This window comes from Terrapene carolina, unplaced genomic scaffold (genome assembly GCF_002925995.2).
Source record: "Terrapene carolina triunguis isolate 2854851 unplaced genomic scaffold, T_m_triunguis-2.0 Scaffold131, whole genome shotgun sequence".
Classification (NCBI taxonomy): Eukaryota; Metazoa; Chordata; order Testudines; family Emydidae; genus Terrapene; species Terrapene triunguis.
Genome location: NW_020664482.1, coordinates 19,752,356 through 19,775,844, shown reverse-complemented (window position 1 = coordinate 19,775,844; position 23,489 = coordinate 19,752,356). Strand labels below are relative to the sequence as shown.

The following is a 23,489-nucleotide window of genomic DNA, read 5'->3' as shown; positions in this document are numbered from 1 at the left end:
TTTGCCTTTACTCAGGTGCTCCCTAAAAATCCAATATGGTTATGTAAACATGATTCTTAAACTGACTGCAGCAGCCTCAAGTTCTTGCAAACACAACACCTAACACCCCCCAATAAATGATCCCCTAAGCACCCTTTTTTTCTACCTTGTGGTTCTGTTGTTCACTAATCCCCACTGTGACATTCTATGTCTTGGGGGAGTGTCCTGGAACCCCCATATTCTCCATTTTTATATAATCGTGATCTTACATATAAAGCATGCCTTGTAAGGTATCAGGGGAAAGGTTATGATCTGCTGAAAGTCATTTCTCTATCCATATATGTGTATCATTGGTGCATGTGAAGTTATGAGAATTGTGTTGTATGGTGGTCACTAAAACATGCTGTAAGTTGGGGAATCAGCCAGATATTAGCTCCCCAGAGGCAACAGCAAGGAAAGTAACCAACACCCAGGCGGGGTGTCAATCAACCCATCAACAACCATTGTCCAGCAAGGGAGCTACAATGCAATGACTCACCTGCATGGGGCCCACACTAGGGGAATTGCTCAGCCTTGCCTGGAGACTCAGCAATGTCACCCAGACATGCCTGGACTTGTGTTTTCCAAGCACATGGACTGAGGGTATAAAACCAAACACAGGGGGCTCATACTGGACCTTTTCTCCTTCACCCACCTATGCTGCAAGCAACGAGGACACTCTGAAGACTCCAACTGAGGGGACTGGCCCAGATTTAAGGGACAAATCTGTATATTAAGGACTGCAATATCCAGTGGGGTGAGAAAAACTGCTTTGTCTAGTTGTTACCCAGTCTAATAAGGTTGAGAGTTTAGACTGCGTGCTTATATTTTACTTCTTATGGTAACTAACTCTGATTTTTGCCTCTCTCTTATAATCACTTAAAATCTGTTTTTTGTAATCAATACATTTGTTTTATTGTATATCTTCACCGGTGCATTTGTATGAAGCGTGTGGCAAATCTGCTCAGGTTTTGCAAAGGCTGGTGTATATCCACTTTCCATTGATGAAGTGATGAACCAATTAATAAATTTGCACTGCTCGTCTTGAGCAGTGCAAGACGGTATATTCCTGGGGTACAGTGCTGGGAGGATTTGGCTCTGGTGCCTCTCTCTGTGTGATTTATGAGTGGCTCTGGGAGCATTCATGAAATCTAGCTGGGTGTGTGGGGCTCCACATGCTGGTGTGGTGAGCGATCACAGCTCCTGGAGGGGCTTGCTGCTTGTCACTAGCCAGGCATTGTGAAAGACAGCCCAGGCTGGAGAGAGTTAAGGGGGAACAGTGGTCCCACAGTCCCAGGCTGCACCCCAGGGATCCCATCAGACCCACCATCTCGTGTTGATATAACCCTTATTTATTGTGTAATCTATGTATATAAGAATGTGGTTAAACTGAGCAATAAACCGAAGTTGCACTATTTTCCCAAGATGTTATTTTTACTTCTCTCTTTTAAGAAATATCTAGTATGAAGAATATCACTGTTTGCTAGAACCTGTGATTGAAAAACATGCAGTGATCCCATAATCGGTGGCCTTCTCTTATGCAGCCGGTTTGCAGCATATTCAGTTGCTTCATGTTTTTCTTTATGCACAATCCAACAAAGCAGTGTTCAGTGAATATTTTTAAATGCTTTTGTATTTGCAATGCTTAATACTGTAGACAAATAAAAGCCACGTTTATATCAATATTTAAAATTTAAATTTAAATTTATATTGCCTGCATAGGCTAAAACTGTTTTGATATTTGTTGTTCACTCTCTATGTAAACAGTTAATTTTACAATGTTTACTGTCCATTAAGCATTTTACTCATTGCATTTAATGAATATAGAAGTTTCCATTTTAACAAACACTCTTCCCCACTGCACCTTTTATTTCAGTATTACACAAGTGAGGAGAATCATCATGCAATATTTGTAATGTTTCCTTCATCACATTAAAATCTATAGACACATACATACAACAGATAGATATTTCTTCTTGTTAAAGCTAATTTACTGACACTAGAGAGATGTCAATTCACTGACTTGACTGAATGTTGCCCACATTAAGCACAGGCTACTTAATTACCGATTTTAAAAAAGTTTTAAACTCTCTAAGTGCGCTGTTGGCTTGCTACAATTTACATCCCACAATTTTACAATGATCACCACTGGATTACTTGAACAAAAGGATCTTTTACTACAGCAAGTAAGCCATTTGCATACAGAATTCTAACCGTGCGCTCCACTCCACAGGATGAACATCTATGAGAATGAGGGCTCATAATTACATTTCCCCAGATTTCTAATGAAAAATGCTGCCACACATTTTCCATCTGGAAGTCCATTATTTCTCTCTCTCCTCCACCGAAGCTTAATTTTTAATATCACCAGTAGGGTAGCCTACCTTTCTTTTACTGAAACATCCTCTGTTTATGAACAGTGGCCCCTCAAACTCAGCTTCTCCCATTGTTAAAATGAAAAATGTGGATTTCAATGCAGCCCACTTAAAATACAGAGTGTACTCACTGTCTTCCCCCTAGTTTTCCCTTGTTCCCTCTACTAGAATGCTTTGGGGGGGAAAACCTCCCGGGAAAGGATTGAGTATTTTCCCTCAGGAAATGTGAGGCTGAACTTATTGTTTTAAGCTTTAATGAACTAAATCAGATAAGCATTTGGGGAAGCGGGTCTAGTTTCCATTTCACAATTCCAGAAAAATATGAAACTTCAAAGTCATTATCACATTGATAGTACTCAAATGGAGCTACTTCGTAAAGTCAGAGGTTTATCTATAAAAGTGAACTAGTGACAAGGTGTATCAAGTCCATTAAACAAACAAGGGGTTTGCAGCACAATAGATGGAGTTTGGCTTCACAACTTTCATTAACACTGAAAATGTAGCTCTAACTAGTAAAACATGTTATATCAGAATCCAGATGAAAGAGAGTTTGAAACATTAAAGCCCAAAATTGTCAACTAATTTTCAAATGCCTCTCTTTAAGGATTCCAATTTGAGAGATGTTGGGCCCCGAAAGGTGCTGAACACACACAACTTCAATAGAGTTCAATTCAATGTGCCATTTGAAACACCCAAAATTAGTGGGTATTTCTGAAAGTATTGGCTTAAGCCTCCCTGGCACCTTGATCATATGTAAAAGTTATGATAGATGTTAACGACTACTATCCACTTTCTAATACTCACCTAATTTAGTGTCAGAAGTAAATGAGTAGGGAAACGGAACTAGGGAAATACAACCTAGATGGAGCTACCATAAGGTGGGGTGCATAACTGGTTGGAAAACCGTTCCCAGAGAGTAATCATCAGTGGTTCACAGTCAAGATGGAAAGGGATATTGAGAGGGGTCGGACAGGGATCAGTTCTGGGTTCGGTTCTGTTCAATATCTTCATCAATGATTTAGATAATGGCATAGAGAGTACAGTTATAAAGTTTGCACAAGCTCTGAGGGGTTGCAAGTGCTTTGGAGGATAGAATTAAAATTCAAAATGATCTGGACAAACTGGAGAAATGGTTTGAACTGAAGTAAATAGGATGGAAGTCAATAAGGACAAATGCAAAAGTACTCCACTTAGGAAGGGACCATCAGTTGCACACATACAAAATGGGAAATGACTGCCTAGGAAGGAGCACTGCGGAAAGGAATCTGGGGATCAGTGAATCACAAGCTAAATATAAGTCAACAGTGTAACACTTGCAAAAACAGTGAACATCATTCTGGGCTGTATTAGCAGGAGTGTTGTAAGCAAGACACGAGAAGTAATTCTTCTGCTCTACTCTGCGCTGATTAGGCTTCAACTGGAGTACTGTGTCCAGTTCTGGGCACCACATTTCAGGAAAGATGTGGACAAATTGGAGAAAGTCCGGAGAAGAGCAACAAAATGATTAAAGGTCGAGAAAAATATGACGTATGAGGGAAGAGTGAAAAAATTGGGTTTGTTTAGTCTGGAGAAGAGACGACAGAGGGGACATGATAAAAAGCTGCTACAAGGAGGAGGGAGAAAAATTATTGTTCTTAACTTCTGAGGATAGGATAAGAAGCAAGGGGTTTAAATTGCAGCTAGGGCAGTTTAGGTTGGACATTAGGAAAAACTTCTTAACTGTCAGGGTGGTTAAGCACTGGAATAAATTGGAGGTTGTGGAATCTCCATCATTGGAGATTTTTAAGAGCAGGTTACACAAACACTTGTCAAGGATGGTCAAGATAATACTTAGTCCTGCCTTGAGTGCAGGAGACTGGACTAGATGACCTCTCAAGGTCCCTTCCAGTCCTACGATTCTATGATTGGAGCTGCTGTTCACTCCAATGTCAAAGGCACATCCTCAACTGCTTCTTTGCCAACTAGTAAATTCAAATCACTCTGATTTTTATTGATACATGATTTTTCGAACACCAAAGACCAAATAATAATAATTTTTAAATTGCATTTTTTCACCGCAATTTAAGTGCTTCTTCCACAAAAAACCTGTGTTGTGTGTGTAGTCAAGATCACCATGGTGATAGTGCAAAGTGTAAAATGGCGTAAATGTTTCCTCAACTTTCATAAAGGCTTCTGCCCAAGAGTCTCAAGGTCAGAAAGGCAAGAACTTCTCCCCATAACTAATGGGAGAAGTGTCTTTCAAGACACAAAATTTGATTTTACAACAGGCATTTCTGATGGTGGGGCCATCGTTTGAAGTTACAAGGTTTGAGATATTAACAGTATTGGAGAAAACAGTGTAAGAATATAGCAAGCTTGCATCCTGCAAGTCATACACAATGTTACTGGCCAAAATGTTTTTATCCCTATCTGCTAGGTTCTACATCATTCTGTCTCGCTTATATCTCATCTTCCTCTACTCCCTCACTCAGCCCTTGGGCTATACATATCCTGCTTCCCTTCAAGTGTCCACAAATGCCTTCGTGCTTTCTCCTGCACCTAGAATGCCCTCCCCAACCATCTATGCACACAGCCTCCATGTCATGCAATCACTCTTTTCTGATAACCTACTTCTCTACACCTCTCCAGTAATGCCCCACACTTTCACGTTATTCTAATGAAGTTCCTTCATTAGAGGGAACAAAACCCTCCCTTGTGAAATAAGGCAAATGTTCAAATATGCCAGTTTTCAGATATTAACTTTAAAGTTTAAACAAAATATATGAGAAGTTTAAACTTCATCAAGTGGCTTTTAGTCATGGACAAAAGCACTTCTTTCTTTGGGAACTTTTAGATTACTGAGATGATAATATGGCTATGAATAGATAAGTAATTTTCTTTCAACATGCACCTTAAGAACAATGCACACACTGTTGCATACATTGGCATATGGATTTGGTCAGAAGCAGATGTTGCCTTACATCTTTGAAACCTATAACAGAAAATGGATTCAGGCACCTATGAGTTTTGTCATCACCACACCTTGCACTTTCCAGAATATCCACCAACAAGGAAAATCAATTCCATTAGCAGAATAAGCGGGGAGTACTTCATGATATCGCTACCACATTCCACTTTCACGCAGCTATCTATTATAAAACATTTGTAAGCATCATAAGAATACAGACTACTACGTAAAATGCAACATTTATTCTTTTGTTATGATTGTTTCATCCCGCAAGATAAACATGGATTTCAGTTTTGCATTATTCAACATATACAATTCATAGGTTAATAATGTTGACAATGTCTTGAGCACAAATCTAACAGCTTATTTCCAAACAAAACTTTAGGTTTAAAAGATGGCTAAGGTTGAAACACTCAATGAAAAACATGTACGCATGCACAAACACACCAATAAAAAACACAAAATTCTACATCTTAAAACCCCACATCCACCCACCCCAAAAGCCCTACAAATAAACAAGGTAAGGCATCCAGACATTTCCCAACTGCCATGCAGTCAGTCATCTATCACTCGCTATCACCCACTTAACTCTGTCCTAGTAAGGATGCCAGCCTTCCACCCCTCCTTTCCTCAAACATGCATATGTGTAATTTTACAGAACTGTACAGAAGGGGCAGTGGTGGGAAGCGAGAGGAGATAGTCAGGTCTGAATGTGGTATGGAGGTGATAAGTGAAATTTTGGCAGGGTGATGCTGAAAGGCTGGCATCCCTACAGAGTTAAGGTTGTGGTACATTCTCTGGTATGTGTATGGTGGTTGTGCTGCTGGGTGAGGTGTGTGTCTCTGGGTGGAGCTGCACAGGGTATGTTAACTTTTTATTTCCTTGCTTTTTAGGTTTTGTATTAGGTGTGTTATATCGCCAATACACATTGCATTCTGTCAGTTAAGGTTATGTATTAATTTATCTCAAATTCAAAATAGCAAGTTACCATAAAATTATAAAATCCCTTTTACTATGAAAAGGATCAATTTCCAATATACTGTACCAACATACTTCATAACAGCACTCTCAAAAAAAAAAAAAAAAAAAAAAAAAAAAAAAAAAAAAAAAAAAAAAAAGTAGTAGCTGCACATTTATATTTAAAAATCCAAACTTGGAAGGTCTACACACACTTGTGTAAACCTACAATACAACATAAGCAGCAACACACAACGTCAAACCAAACACATCAGACATTCCAATTCTATTCATACACATTCTTCTACTACCCTCACACATCACACTAGAAGGAAAAAAGTCTATGTAATTCTGACATTACTTAATGTTCCCTGAAAATATATTCCTTTAAATACCTTCTAGAATACAGAGGTCTTGAGCCACTGGTATTTATATTTAACTCTACACTTATTACATGCCAGCTAAGAACTTCAAATTAATGACATCTCGGGGTGATGTGTGAACTGTGCACACAGATTGGAGCTAGCAAAAATGGTGCAAAGAATGTACATATTTACGGATTTACCTGACAGCTTGAGTCCTCGTTCACCAACTTGTGTGTTGTACCCATTGGGCATTCGGGTAATAGCATCATGGATTCCTGCCAACTTTGCTACTGCATACACCTCTTCTGCTGATGCACCAATATTACCATATAAGAGGTTGTAGTAGATGGTGTTGTGGAATAGAACAGCATCCTACAATTGTAAAGAGTATTTTAAATATGAAAATAAGATTGATACTTCATGGGTGCAGGTTGAAAAAAAAAATCAATACAGATTAGTTTATACTCTTCCACTGAGCCCTTAAGGGAAAAATGTTTCTGGGAAAATGTAATTGGATATTTCAATATCTTGAACAGATATAAAATGTATTTTGAGTGAAATCATTAAGATCTTTATAATACATGCTCTAGTTTTACCATCTCACAACAAGTGTTAATGACTATGTAAAACATCATGCAAGAAACCTCTTCATTTCCAGTAGTAACATCTCCTTGATGTTTCAAATATTAAAGTTACAAGGGTTCCTGAAATACTGAAGCAACAGAAACTTTCAAATTAAGCCTGACAACACAACTGTGCAAACCTTGTCTTCCATTTGAACCAGAGCTTCTGAATATCAAAAATTACACTGTCAAGGACATCTGGGATACTATAAAACACTATACCTGAGGTACAACGCCTATAGCCTTCCTCAGGCTTTCCAAGCTGATGTCTTGTATATTCTGACCAGCAACATAAATATTTCCTTTTTGGGGTTCAAAGAAGCGGAATAGTAATCTTACTATTGTGCTTTTTCTAAAATTGAGAGAAGGGTTGAAATGAAGGTTAAATTTTAGTTTAGCATTTGTAAAGCTCAATCAATATAAAAGTATCACAGAAAAAAAAATTGCCAAAGCAGAATAAAATCATATTTTCAAACTCTAATCAATGATGCAGAATTTGGCACAGTCCATTTACCCACCCTGACCCACTACCTCCTACAATGGCCACTTTCTTTCCTGCAGGGACTTCAAAAGACACTCCATTAAGGACTTTCTGCCCCTCAAGGTATTCAAAATACACGTTATCAAAGGCGATGGTAGCAGTCTGTGGTGTGATGTGCAGCGGTGGAGCCAGCTCTTTGTCCTATTAAAAAAAGAGTGCCACTTTACACACTGCTCAGAATGTATTTCAAACAGCTCAACAAGCTTAACAGTCAATTTCCTAATTCAAAAAGTGAAAAGCAGATGCTTTAGCTTTAACCAGTTAAAAATGATTTATTTCAGCCATACATGTGAAGATTGTGTTTCATTCCTCTCCTCCCCGAAGGTCAAAAATTTCCCTTCTGATCATTCAGCTTCTAGGTAGCTTTTTGGCATAATAAATTCTGCATCATTAATTACAACTAAAAGACTTAAGAGCATGGTGCAAACACTAAAATAAAAAAATCTCAATACCAAGACAGCTTCTCTGTGAAATAACATTCTCTCTTACTAAAAGGCTCTGCAAGTTAAAAGCAAAAGCTATTCTACTAACTGCATTTAACACATAGAATGAACAGAGCTTTCTTACACAGCATCTCCTTGTAAAATAGAAATTAGCTCTGAAAGGTAACAGAGGATGAAGTGAGAACATTGCCAGGAAAAAAATACCCTATTAATGCTGAAGTACTTGGTAACTTTTTTTTAAAGTACTTTCTAAATTACTTACTTTAATTCTTGTGTCTACGCTAAGCAGCGTAAACAAGGTGTTCATATCTATGAGAGCTTGCCTAGTCTCTCTGTACACTGTTCCCAGGAAGTTAAGTGGTAGAGAAAGCTGGAATAGCAGTCCATTCACCATTACCAGATCCCCAACTGTCAAGTTCCCTTAAAATAAAGATAGGGGAGAGACAGCATTTATGTTAAATATTTTACCAGCATGGCACATATATATTTTAGGGCTGTCAGTGTGAAATCCAGCATAGTCTGTGCTATACACCTCTACCCCGATATAACGCAACCCGATATAACACGAATTCGGATATAATGCGGTAAAGCCGTGCTCCGGGGGGCGGAGCTGCGCACTCTGGCAGATCAAAGCAAGTTCGATATAACGCGGTTTCACCTATAACGCGGTAAGATTTTTTGGTTCCCGAGGACAGCGTTATATCAGGGTAGAGGTGTACCACATTTACAATAGGACACAACTGTTTAACAACACAAAAGAAAGGTCATTCTTGGAGGAGCACAGTTTGTCCAGTGAAGTGCCACAGTCGTCACTTATGCTGATTTCATTAAGATATTACATTATTTGGAAAAAGAGGCAAATAGCATAGTTATAAAATCACAGAAAATTCTAGACCGGGAGATGTTGCAAACCCCACTGTTTCTCTCTTTTCAATGGGTTCTAAAAGACCTTAGAAATATAGATAAGAAACAACCAATGGAACCTAGATATAGGGGCATCATTTCATGGACCAGAGAGGGAACATTAATTTTCTATGTGGCTCTGGTGAGACCACACCTAGGATACTGTGTGACACTATGAAGAACTCAGTACCAAATACATTGAGCAGGAAGATATTCAAAGAACAGCCAAAAAGACAGACAGGCCTGACCTGGGAGGAAAAACTAAGAAGTGGTCAATCTTCAGATGTTCTGAATTTACACTCGGCCAAGGAGAATGGGCAGGAAAGGGCTCCAAGCCACTTCTCCACTCCCCTGTTTTTAGGCCAGCTGGGAGCTGGCCTACATTACACTGGTTACAATAGCCAGACACTGCACCAGCCAAGGATCTGTCACAATGCTGTGCACTCCACTACACTGCCTCCCTTCCTCTGGCATATCCCTTATGTGTGGGAAGAAGGGCAGGCAAACAGACAAAGATATGCCAGCGTTTGCCACCCAAGGATTCCCATGTCAAGAGAAATCTTTGCTTACCCCATCATTCTGGTGCTTTGTAATGCCGGAGATATTTTAGTTCCGCTTAACTAAAATAATGACCAAATGGGGTCATTCTGCTGCCATGTTAGTCTACAAGTATTTAATGGTTATTCCATCTTATCTGAGATGGAAGAGGTATTGTTTAGTGTGAGGGATGGAAATGAGTAAAGAAAGATAAAATATGTAGAAACATTTCCGTACTGGGTTTCTCTTAGATTGGGGAATAGCCTTCTGAGACTAGTGGTCATTTAAAACTAGATAAGACAAAGTACTAGAGTACAGTACATAGTGTAGGGAAACAATCTTGCATGGGTAGGGGATGGACAAGTCAACCTAACAGAAAGGATTTTCCCCTTTTAAAAAATATTTTCAGTAACAAAACAAAATGCCCAGCAAAAAGCCACATGCATCAATAAATACAATAGTCATATTTTTGTAATTCTTCAGTACATACTATGAAAGGCAAAATTTACAAGTGTACTGCTAAGTTATGTTTCCTACTAAATCTTTTCCTATCTAAATGTCAGATTCTTTAGACTAATGTTGAGATGAGTTCCTGTCTGCATCCTGTAAAACTTGCCCATACCGGTATTGCCCTGGCCTCTTCTTTTGTCATTCAGTGTTGCACGCATTCTAAAGCAATATGCATTTCCTCACCTTTTGGGGGCGAAGCCAGACTTTGAGGCACCTGCTCCCCTACTTGGTGTAAACTTTGCTTGTGCCAATCAGAAACGAACACAAACAGGTTTTGGGCCCCGTCCCCTATGACACTACTATGATGTCATAGTTGGTACTTTATGGGCTGCCTGCCATGGCAGGCAGGGAGAGGAGAAAGAAAAACGAATCCTGTGTATCCTGTGTACACCCGTAACCGAGCCTGATCACCTCGAAGCCTCTCTCTCAGCTCACGTGTTTCAAACAGAGTTTCTACGTTTGCCGGTCATTATGCGTTGGTTTGTATTTGTAAGTATCAGTTATTACTAATTGATGCATCTTTGTTTATAAATATTGTTAGTAGATATTTTAGTCATTGTGTGTTTTAAGTTTCATTAATTCTCTTAGCTAATCAAACGCTGCTCCCTTACCCCTTGTAATTATCCCCAATAAAACTTTAAATTGATTAATTTTAGTTGTGTGTGTGTGTGTGTGTGTGTGTGTCTGCAGTTTGCATTGTGACCCATACTCTCCTTGCATCCCTTACCAATATAGTCTATTGCCACGTGCAGCCTGGTAAATAACAGGCCTGCATTTTCTTTCACCCCTGCGTGCCCGTGGCAATCCACAACTAATAGTTACCAGCATGTGCCATAACACTAAATAACTCTAGACAGTTCTATCAGGTATAGGATCTACCTCCAGAGAAGGGCTTCTCAAACACAGTGCTAGGCTATGCCTATCCGCTCTAAGCTGACGGGAGAGAGCTCTCCCATCGACTTAATTAATCCACCCACAACAAGGGGGGGTAGTTATGTTGGTAGGAGAAACTGAGGGAGGTGGCCTATTCATACCCGAGTGACATAAGTGGTAGTGTATACATAGCCCTAGTATCATCTCAGAATGAATGAGAACAGATGAGCAACTGATGGGTGCAAAAACTTATCTGTAATAGGTCACCATTATGCCCAGGTCTTTCCATGAACTTACATATCCTAGAGAAACCCAGAATCCCTAGAAAAGACAGTACATTCAACATGCGTTACTTTTCCAACTACAGATCTCAGAACCATCACTGTCTGTGGAAGGGCTTTAGAGCAGGGCCCGGAGCTGGAGCATGGAGCAGCTCCAGAGCTGCAGGTTTTCGCCTGGAGCTGGAGCGGAGCCGGAGCACAGCTCCAAAGCCCTGGTCTGTGGATTTTGTAATAATGAATGGAGGTTTTCAGCATAAGTTAATTCACCCTTAGAAATGCGTAAAATTTCCCTGACCACTATAAAATATTTCACTTCAATTTAAATTATTGGTACAATTTATAAAAAGACATTAATGCAAATATTACGAAGGCTTTAAACTAGGTTCGAAGGGGGCAGGTGACCAAAGCCCACAGGAAAGTCAAAAACATGGAGACCTGAGAGAAGGGTCAGAATTTGGGAGGAGCATGGGCTGTTATAGCAGGGATAAAAGAGAGACAAGACAGAACTGGGGGGGGGAAGAAACACGCGCAAATCAGTATCTTAGATGTCTATATACTAATGCGAGAAGTATGGGGAATAAGCAGAAAGAACTCGAAATGCTGGTATATAAACACAACTATGACAGTTGGCATCACAGAAACTTGGTGGGATAATACACATGACTGGAATATTGGTATAGAAGGGTACAGCTTGCTCAGGAAGGACAGGTGGGGAAAAAAGGGAGGAGATGCTGCCTTATATATTAAAAATGTAAACACTTGGACTCAGGTTGAGATGGAAATAGGAGACAGACTTGTTGAAAGTCTCTGGGTAAGGATAAAAGGGGTAAAAAACAAGGGTGATGTCATGGTAAGGGTCTACTACAGACCACCTAACCAGGAAGAAGAGGTGGATGAGGCTTTTTTTAAACAACTAACAAAATCATCCAAAGCACAGGACTTGGTGGTGATGGGGGACTTCAACTACTCACACATCTGTTAGGAAAATAACACATCAGGGCATGATTATCCAAAAAGTTCTTGGAATGTATTGGAGACAATTTTTTATTTCAGAAGGTGGAGAAAGCTACTAGGGGAGAGGCTGTTCTAGATTTGATTTTGACAAATAGGGAGGAACTGGTTGAGAATTTGAAAGTGGAAGGCAGCTTGGGTGAAAGTGATCATGAAATGAGAGCGTTCATGATTCTAAGGAATGGTAGGAGGGAGAATAGCAAAATAAAGACAATGGATTTCAAGAAGGCAAACTTTAGCAAACTCAGGAAGTTGGTAGGTAAGATCCCATGGAAAGCAAGTCTAAGGGGAAAAACAACTGAAGACAGTTGGCAGTTTTTCAAAGAGACATTATTAAGGGCACAAGAGCAAACTATCCCATTAGGTAGGAAAGATAGGAAGTATGGCAAGAGACCACTCTGGCTTAACCAGGTGATCTTCAGTGATTTGAAACGCAAAAAAGAGTCCTACAAAAAGTGGAATCTAGGTCAAATTACAAAAGATGAATATAAAACACCACAAGTATGTAAGGACAAAATTAGAAAGGCCAACGCACAAAACAAGATCAAACTAGCTAGAGACATAAAGGGTAACAAGAAAACATTCTACAAATACATTAGAAGCAAGAGGAAGACCAAGGACAGGGTAGGCCTGTTACTCAATAAGGGGGGAAAAACAGTAACAGAAAATGTGGAAATGGCAGAAGTGCTTAATGACTTCTTTGTTTCAGTTTTCACTAAGAAGGTTGGTGGTGATTGAATGTCTAACATAGTGAATGCCAGTGAAAATGAGGTAGGATCAGAGGCTAAAATAGGGAAAGACCAAATTAAAAATTACTTAGACAAGTTAAATGTCTTCAAGTCACCAGGTCCAGCTGAAATGCATCCTAGAACACTCAAGGAGCTGACTGAGGAGATATCGGAGCCATTAGCAATTATCTTTGAAAAGTCATGGAAGACAGGAGAGAAGACTGGCACTATATTTGCCCTTTTCCAATCTATAAAAAGGGAAATAAGGACAACCTGGAGAATTACAGACCAGTCATCTTAACTTCTGTACACTGAAAGATAATGGAGCAAATAATTAAGCAATCAATTTGCAAACATCTAAAAGATAACGTGATAAGTAGCAGTCAGCATGGATTTGTCAAGAACAAATCGTGTCAAAACAACCTGATAGTTTTCTTTGACAGGGTAACATGCCTTGTGGTTAGGGGGGAAGCGGTAGACATGGTATATCTTGACTTTAGTAAAGCTTTTGATACTGTCTCACATGACCTTCTCAAACAAACTAGGGAAATGCAACCTATAATACTACTATAAGGTGGGTGCAAAAATAGCTGGAACACCATTCCCAGAGAATAGTTATCAGTGGTTCACAGTCATGCTGCAAGGGCATAATGAGTGGGGTTCCACAGAAATCAGTTCTGGGTTCTGTTCTGTTCAATATCTTCATTAATGATTTAGATAATGGCATAGAGAGTACAATTATAAAGTTTGCAGATGATACCAAGCTCTGAGGGGTTGCAAGTGCTTTGGAGGATAGAATTAAAATTCAAAATGATCTGGACAAATTGGAGAAATGGTTTGAACTGAAGTAAATAGGACGGAAGTCAATAAGGACAAATGCAAAGTACTCCATTTAGGAAGGAACAATCAGTTGCATACATGCAAAAGGGGAAATGACCGCCTAGGAAGGAGTACCGCGGAAAGGGATCTGGGGGTCATAGTGGACCATAAGCTAAGTATGAGTCACCAGCATAACAGTTACAAACAAAAGCGAACATCATTCTGGCATGTATTAGCAGGAATGTTGTAAGCAAGACATGAGACGTAATTCTTCTGCTCTACTCCGCGCTGATTAGGCCTCAACTGGAGTATTGTTCAGTACTAGTTCTGGGCGCCACATTTCAGGAAAAATGTGGACAAATTGGAGAAAGTCCAGAAAAGAGCAACAAAAATGATTAAAGGTCTAGAAAACATGACCTATGAGGGAAGATTGAAAACATTGGGCTTGTTTAGTCTGGAAAAAAGAATACAGAGGGGACAGAACAGTTTTCAAGTACATAAAAGATTGTTACAAGGAGGAGGGAGAAAAATTGTTCTTAACCTCTGAGGCTAGGACAAGAAGCAATGGGCTTAAATTACAGCAAGGGAGGTTTATGTTGGACACTAGGAAAACTTCCTGTCAGGGTGGTTAAGCACTGGAATAAATTGCCTTGGGTGGTTGTGGAATCTCCATCATTGGATATTTTTAAGAGCAGGTTAGATAAACACCTGTCAGGAATGGTCTATAATACTTAGTCCTGCTATGAGTGCAGGGGACTGAACTAGATGATCTCTCGAGGTCCTTCCAGTCCTATGATTCTTCAGTAAACTCAAACTGGAGGTCCAAGAAAAGATCTCTCCCTCCTCCCCCCAAGTGTGAACTGCATTAACAGAGAATTAACATTTAAACTAATGGACATAATTTTCAATGGAGCAAGATTCTGACAATTCGATGGAAAGTTTCGGTTGCCCTGTAAACAACATAACAGAACAGCGTTTTCATACAGTTAGTACTCCAGATGACTGGGATTTTTTTTTAAATTGCAGAATACTTGTATTTAACTTCAAGAATGTCACAGATGCAAGTGATTATTCACCTTCTAGAGTCAGTGAATTTGCAAGTATAATATGGTCTCCTCCTTTAAAGAGAAGAACCAGTTTCTAAAGCACAGGTCTCTCACTACCACACACATACATGACAGAATGAAGATACAATGGTATGAGATGAGAAGGCGGATCGGCGGGTAGTGATCAATCCCCGATCGCTCTGCCATTGACTCCTGTACTCCACTGCGGCGAGAGGTGGAGGCGGAAGCGGAGTCGACAGGGGAGCAGAGGCAGTCGACCCCATGCCGTGAGGATGCAAGGTAAGTTGACCTAAGATACGTTGACTTCAGCTACACTATTCTCGTAGCTGAAGTTACATATCTTAGGTCAATCCCCCCCAGTGTAGACCAGGCCTTAGAACAGTGGTTCCTAAACTGGGGTTCGTGAACCCTTGGGGGTTCACAAAATGTTATAGGGGGTTCTCAGGAAAAAATTCCCGAATGGCGGACAGAGCTGTCCCTAGGGATCCTAGGCAGCACAGGGCCAGCAGCCCGGAGCCCCAGGGACTTCCAAGAGCTATGCAGATCAAAGCAAGCATATCTATCACACTGAGGAGATTTAAACTTCAAGACTCCTTATAAGAAATGGAAAGTGAGGTGGATATTTTTTTGCTGTTTTTAAAATTAAATAGGCTGCTAGTATTGTTTTTAAAATTATTATGAAGAACAAGTTTAAGCTTTGTTGTAACGTGCATTGTTTGCCTGGACTGCTCAAGACCTGAATGTTGTGTAGGAGGAACTCTTTGAGTTGGCTTCTTAAATACCTTCATGCTGTTTCACATCTGATACTCCCTGATGAAACCTAGGAGTTTTGTCTTATAAGAGGCTTAAGCAAAGTGATACAAGCTACAAAAGTGAGATCTTGGAAGAGTGTTGCCGTTTTCATAATGTAATAAAATACTATAACAATAAATAATAAATAGTGTGTAATAAGCATGTCATAAAAACAAATTTTATACTTCCAAGATCACTGCTTTTATACTTTATCCTCAGGTAAGGGAGAAAATCCTTGGAAATATTCATTTTTGGGAGGGGGTTCATGAGACTTGACATTTTAGTGAAATGGGTTCGCGGGTTGTTAAAGTTTGGGGACCACTGCCTTAGAATGTTAGCTACATGAAAAAGAGAAAAACTAAAAGAAAACATTACCAAAAAATAGAACCAAACATCCACCCCCCAAAACAACAAGAATTTAAAATTACAGCATCAGCAGGAGTAATATCAGTCTTTCTAAAATACTTTAATCCAGTTCAATTATTAATGCAAAGGGGAACTTGCATTTTACTTGGAGTCAGATCAATTACCTGCAACAATTCCCTGACTAGCAAGCACCATAATGGCTGTTAAGCCAACGCTGAATATAGCGCTTTGCCCAAAGTTCAGCATAGCTAAGGTAGAGGTAGTCTTCAGTGAGGCATTTTCATAGGTCTTCAAAAATCCATCATATCGCTGGGCTTCATATTTTTCATTATTGAAATACTACAAGATAGATAAAGGTAGAAAGTTGTGACATTCTCAAAATTGTACTCGAGTCAGTGTACTTTAGCTAAACAGAAGATTAATTGTAACATGTTACATCAGTCAGGGCTTCAAAAATATATTAGATATCTACTCGGTGGGAGATTAAACTTAATACCCAGAGACAGGTCCAAAAGGTGAGGATACAGAAGCCCAACCAGCAAGGGCCAGGGCCATGACCTGGTGAGAAGACCAGAGCCCACCTGGCATCTACACTAGATTGCTGTTCTGGGACCTAGCTCGGGTGCTTCATCTTTTGTGTTGGTTGACCATCTTCTCTATCTGCCAGAACTTCCCTAATGCTGTGAGGATGGCACGGTCCTCATGATTTTACTCCTCATCCAATCTCCATTGATGGGTCCTTCTCCACAGATCACTTCGCTACTTGTCTCTCTACTTATAGCTTTCCCAAGCAGTAGAAGCATGAAACTGATATGACTCTGGACAGTTTCAGGGTTGCCCACAGGAATCTGTGCTGGTCCCTTTTCACTGCTGCTATTTACTCTTTTTCATGCAGATACTGTGGTTGAGGTACAGTGTTAGGAACAGTGCACATGCACTAGAATTGTCCATCTACTGACTCAGAAAGACACCATCAAAATGGTTTACATTCAGAAGATGTTTTTTTGCAACCATAAAGGATAGGGGATTTTTGTTTTGTTTTTAATGAATGTTTAAAATTTGCAGAAATTTTCATTTTAGGCTCAAGCACTCACTAGGGAAAATTTCCCACTTGTCACTGAGGAATGGATTTGTCAATCCCTGCACACAGTTTTCACACTACCTAGTTTAGACCACTATCCATTTTAAGAGAACTATGTTTTTACAACATATTATTGGTCTGAATATGTGACCATATGGCCTCACTTCACCTAGGCTGGAAATGAACACCAAAAAGCAACACACCTCCTCCAAGCCAGCTTTCTGCTTCTACAAATGCCCAAAGAAACATTTCTTGGGCATCAATTTAGAAATTAGCTTGGGCATCTAGTTCTCAGACTGTGGTCCATGGACTACCAATGGTTTTCATGTCCCTTCATGGTAGTCTTCCTGCAGCATAACATATTTGAGGTCCATGCATTGGGGGATTATGACAGGACATAATCCATGTGAGGATCTCTCTTTTACAAAAGTGCTCCACAGACAGGAAAAATTGGAGAACAGCTGGAATAAGTTATTCCCCAGACTTTATCATTCATAATTTAGATACTGTTTTAACTGCAACTATCAGGAAATGGAGCTGCAGTTCCAAAAAGTGGAGGATATTGTAAGCCAAAAAATGAAGGAGAATAGGGGACAGGGGTTGATACTAAAAGTTGCTCTCTCAAATTGAACACCCCTAAACTCACTTTGAATATATAGATGTTAGTAGGTAATTATATTGTATACCATAATGTTCAAGATGGTAAAAAGAGATTTAATGTCTTACCTTCACAGTTTCATAATTTAACAGCGAGTCAATTGCAGCATTACCTGCATCATTATCTGCTTTGTTCATTTCTATTCTAAATTTAGTCCTGTAAAATAAAGGTTTTCACAGTCAAAGAGTATTGGTTGCAGTGAGAAGAATAATCTTTGAATCCTGACCTGTTCTGAGGAATGCCTTACCTCCACTGTGTAACTCCTATCGTGAATGCTGTATATGCACCGAGTGTCCCCAGGGCTACAAATGCAAATGGTGCACCGCATTTATAATACTGGAAGGAAAAAATGCTAATCGTCAGTACGACTTAGTACACCAATATTATTTCAAAAGTATCACAGCATCCAAAAGTTGGGTAGGTCCCTCCCAAAACAGATTAAAAGACACAGCCCTTGCCCTGAACAGCTTATAAAATAATATCAGGCTTGATCTAACCAGGGTAACAGGAAAGGAGTTGGCAAAGGAAGAACAGAGGTAACATCAATAAGATAATGAAACAACTCAGCAAGGGCTAGTGCACAAAATGGTAAGGAAGGGCTTTTAAAACTTCTTGTCTTAATAGAATAAAGTAATTAAGTGTCTTAGTTTGCAAATTTCTTGAAGGCTTTGCAAAAAAGGTGAGTCTTGATTGACAGAGTAGTGGCCTTGGAAGGATGTTTCCACTGTAACCCACTCTTAGTATGCATAGCTTTTGGAGACCTTGAGAAAGAAAGGCTGTAGAAGGCTGCGAGAGAAGCAGATGAATGGGGTATCAAAGCTGGTGTCTCTGGCAGGGTGGATATAATCAAATGATAGCAAGACAGAAATTCACAACTTTCTAGGCTGAAACAGTTAATCAAATTATTTAAACAAAAATGTTCGTAAGGTGTAGAATCAAATATTCATGTAATAATCCAAGATAAGGGACAACACATACAAAAAAATAATACTGAAGACAAAGGGCTAAAAATTAAATTGAAAACTCATAGGTTTTTTCCTATATTCATCCAGTTTGTTTACTTTACGCATTTGACACAACTTTATGTATAGTCATTTTGCCCTTTTGACTTCGTGGGTTTTTCCATACAACAGGAGAGACAGAAAACATTTAAAAAATCATATAAATGTGACTGTAAAAACTACAAATTAGAAGGGTATTCAGAGGCATGATTGTACCTAAAGTTAGTTTAAAACAAACAAGTTTAAAGTAACTGAGTTTAAAACTGATAGTGTGCGCTCCTTTAAGTTTTCAGTACAGCTACCTGGCAAATGCTGTGTTTATTTAGTAAGTTTTGTTGCAAAAAACTTAAATGTTCGATATTATTCCCAAAAAGTGAGACATGATCCTTCCAATTTACAGGATGCCTCATGAAAAAGAAACACTTACCAGAATTCCACTCACAAGTGCCATTTCAAATACGGTGGGTCCCAGATTAAATACTAAAGCACTCAGCACAAAGCTGATGCCCCTTGTTCCCCTGTCAATAGCTTTTGACAGAGCTCCTGTCTGTCTGTCCAGGTGGAAACCCAAATCCAGGTTATGCAGATGGAGAAAGACATTCTTTGCTATCCTTCTGATAGAATTTTGGGCTACTTTCCCAAATACTGCATTTCTCGCTTCATTAAATAAGGCAGCCCCAGCTCTTGACACACCATCTGAAGGAGGATAATAAAAGAACATTTTTTAAAGTCACTTATTTTACTCAACTTCAAAACTGCCTTGATAAATAAATATGACAGAAGTTAAGATGTTGTTCCTCCCCTGTATACGACAGCTTTTATGCAAAGGGTAAATCATAGCATTTATTGCTCCAAGATTTCATGTACTTTGGGGGTTTATTCATTTTTAATTTGGCTTTTGTTTGTATAAACCTACTGGGGTGGGTCAACTTGTCAAAGGAGGATTCATTATTGGAAATAATTTCTATAAGCAACATTTTTTTCAGAACTGGGGTAACAGAACTAAGGCCACAGAAGGCTTGATATCAACAAAAGTAGGAAAATATAATATTAGAATAACCATCTCCAATGCTTAGCAGCTAAAAAGGTCATGAGCTCTAATATTCCAAAACCTTACTGAAGAAAGTCAACACCTGTCGACAGATTAAGGAATCACACTTACAGCCAATCAGAACAGCTGTTGCCATGGTTGCAACTGTATGTGGTGCATCACTCAGGTTCAGCATGTTTCCAGACATCTGGTTGAGGTTGTCTACTGCATATTTAAACATGAAGGGAACCACTATATTCATGCCCTAAAAGCATAAAAACAGCAATTACCTAGGATATGCTAAAATGTTTATTTATAAAGTATACATATTTCCCTTGAAATAACTACAATTATTGCATTTGGTTATTAACCACTTAGTGCCAGTGGGATGACTCTCCTGATTTCAAAAACAATATTCTCTGCATTAGGAATTTTCAACTTCCAAGATAGAAGGGTTACTTCATGCTTCCCACTGGCTCCTTTTAAAGATCAGCTTTTGTCCTAACTAAATGGTTCACTGAAAAAACACTTGAATTCATTATGAAGACTCATTCAAACAATGGCAAGACTGAGAGACGATAAAGTATCAAGACTGCACAGTGTACATTTACAACAGGGGTGAAAGTAACTTAAAGAACTTACCGGTACTCCGGAGTCCTTAGGAGGGGGTGGGGCCTCAACCAGAGGAGGCGTGGCCTTTAAATCCCAAGCGCTTTAAATCACCCCCGGATCTACCAGCTGCAGAGGTGGCTGGGAGCCCCGGGGGTGATTTAAAGGGCCCGGGGCCCCAGCTGCCGCTACCACAGTGGAGCCCTGGGCCCTTTAAATCACCATCAGAGGGGGCTCCCAGCTGCCGCAGCTACCCCAGGACCCCGGGCTCTGGCGGAGCTTTAAAGGGCTTGGGGCTAGGCTGCAGTAGCGGCAGCCGGGAGCCCCTGGCCCTTTAAATCATCACCAGAGCCCCCCCGCCGCCTCCCCAGGGCTCCAGCAGCAGGGCTCTGGAGGCAATTTAAAGGGCCCCGGGCTCCAGCTGCTGCTGGGAGCCCCAGGCCCTTTAAATTGCTGCCAGAGGAAGCCAATCCGCCCCAGTACGGCGCACCGGCTCTTGCCTACTTTCACCTCTGATTTACAGTGTCATTAAGTTATGAAAGAATTTTAGCTAAAAATATTGCAAGGTAAAATAGTGGAAATTGTCAGTGGAGTGAGCTACTGATTAAAAAAAAAATGGTTAACTCTGGACCAGTTTCTGAGAGGTGTTAAATACCTGAAATTCCCACTGACTTCAAACAAAGTTGAGAGGTTGGTCCTTTGTCTTGTCCAACAGTATTATTACTTCTTATTTATATGGTGCTCTCAATTTTCAAGGTGATTTCAAAGTTTAATCTTTTTACCTAGGTTAATCTAACTATTCTCCACAGTAATGTAACATAGTTCCCTTACGATCTACAAATGCATTACGTAACATGTCACTTTGACATGAAATATTCAAATCATAGCATATATGGTATGCTACTGAATATTCTGTAAGAGGGGGAAAACAATGGAATTTGCTGTACATATAAGAAAGAAGAAGGCTGGTTAAGTTGATAAAGGATTTCTTAGGAATTTTCACTTGCATACATTAAGAGCTAAAACGTGAAGATTCTGTAAGGCTTAAGAAAACAAATATCCCAAATCTTGTTAATGTTCCATTATTATACCATTCATTTATAGCAACTATAAAGACGTTACTGTCAACAGCCTTAAATTTTATCTCCAACTGATAAAATTATTCAGGGATTTAAATTGTTTTTAACAATGAAGGTTTCAAACTAAGATATATGAGTTTCTTAGCAACTGAACAGATGCCTTACGACTCAATATCTTTAACACACGCCAGATGTTAAGATACCTTTACAATGAACTGACATTGCATAGATGCTTTGCAACTAGAAAAAAAAAAAAAAGGCAATGAAAAACAAATTAATCTTACAGGCAGATCACCTATCAACTTTCAGTGCGTTATCTGGTTAGTATCAGGAGAGGTGATTTGTAAATGAAGCAGACCAGCCCCTTTTCAATTACAAAAATTCCAGCTCTCCACCCCAAATGCATAGTAATATAACAGCATCTAGAGGCCTTAATCCTGATTGGGCTCCGTTGTGTTAGGGACTGTACAGACTAACTAGACATCCAAGCAATGAACACTAAAGTTTTCAGTGAAAAGGGATAAAAATCGCACTTCAGCACAAGTTTAAGAATAGGTTTTTATAACATACACTAAAAACATCTGACGTTGCAAAAGTTTACAATGATAAAAATTGTTAGCAAAGGGGACAATAGAAGTTTGTCCACTGGAAGAAAATGGAGCTTTGAAGGTGCCAGTTTTTGATAGGATTCAAGGAAAATTATTCCAAGGGATTTCGTTTGGGTTTTTATTTTTACTTCTAAAAAAGGAACCATAATTTGCTTAAAACTTAACTGTGAAAAAACCCTCAAAATACAGCATGATATAGATAATCCAGAGAAGAGACTATCTAGATGCATTATATTGATTAGCTCATAGCAAATTCTGACAGAAGGCCTGATCCTGAAGTCCTTGCTCATGATAAGCTCCTTACTCCTAGTAAGGAGTGCAGGACTGGGCACCAAATCAGCAACTCTCACTCCCTTTCCAATAGTTTGCAATTGTGGAATTTTTCATAAAAATAAAGATGCAAACCTCAGCTTGTATGCAAAAAGCCAACAATATCTCCCAAATGGTTATAGTGACTGGCCTCTCCAGTAGCTGGCAGAGAAAGAATAAACAGGTCATTGTAGTTAAGATAAACTTTAGATGCACTAAAAAACAAAAAACCCAACCCTGAAGAACTGGGGATGTGCTAAAGATTTTTGAAGCTTTAAAGTAGAAATATAGTTTTGGAATCCAAATTTCCACATATACCCTTCAGACAAAAGAAAAAAAAAATATTGTCACTCCCTTTGGAGTTGCTTGTCTTGAAACTCAATTTTTTGTAGTATTTAGTTTTTAATAAGGCACAGTATTATACCATCTGTGTTACAGTGATGACCACAACTGTAAAATGCAGATTTTCCTGGGAGACCCTAATCAGTAAAAAAGAAATGTATTGTAATGTAGATTGCCCTGATTTGCTGCAGATTCTCACAAATCCCTCTGCAAGGATTTTACTTTTCAACGGGCTACACTGTATGATGTTTTAAAGTACACTTAAAACAGTATCTGCAGTTCTATTTCTAACTAAAATAGTTTATTCCTTATACTGCAGTTCTCAACTTGCAATTGTCAACAGATTAGTATACAATTTTGCATTCTTTCAAACTAATATACAGTAATTCAACCCAAAAGACTGTTTTAATAAAATGTAAAGGTGTGCCTCAGGTAACCATTGTTCTGACTCCCTGAGGGTGAAACTTGAATAAGAATAAGGCAGCACGGTATTATATTTCATTCATAATCAACTCAGTCTATATTAACATCACCTTATTTGGTTTTGTTTTTTTTGGTTTTGTTTTTTGATAAAGAAATTTGTTAATCTCACTAGGATTACAGAGAGAGAGAGTGT

The 23,489-nt window shown here is 39.2% G+C and overlaps 1 protein-coding gene across 2 annotated transcripts in view; it reads right to left on the bottom strand.

Annotated features, from left to right (window-relative positions):
* Nucleotides 1-23,489, bottom strand: part of ABCB7 (ATP binding cassette subfamily B member 7) — a 77,034-nt gene that overhangs the window by 14,817 nt on the left and 38,728 nt on the right. For both annotated transcript variants that reach the window (XR_002907705.1, XM_024192886.1), the window contains exons 5-13: nucleotides 20,059-20,191; nucleotides 19,324-19,592; nucleotides 18,143-18,231; nucleotides 17,964-18,051; nucleotides 16,321-16,495; nucleotides 8,532-8,689; nucleotides 7,804-7,967; nucleotides 7,508-7,637; nucleotides 6,863-7,034 (exon numbers count right to left, since the gene is read on the bottom strand). Coding sequence is in view for 1 of the 2 variants with exons in the window: in XM_024192886.1 (XP_024048654.1) it covers nucleotides 6,863-7,034; nucleotides 7,508-7,637; nucleotides 7,804-7,967; nucleotides 8,532-8,689; nucleotides 16,321-16,495; nucleotides 17,964-18,051; nucleotides 18,143-18,231; nucleotides 19,324-19,592; nucleotides 20,059-20,191 (1,378 nt within the window). In the remaining variant the exon portion in view is untranslated. The remainder of the gene's footprint in view (nucleotides 1-6,862; nucleotides 7,035-7,507; nucleotides 7,638-7,803; nucleotides 7,968-8,531; nucleotides 8,690-16,320; nucleotides 16,496-17,963; nucleotides 18,052-18,142; nucleotides 18,232-19,323; nucleotides 19,593-20,058; nucleotides 20,192-23,489) is intronic.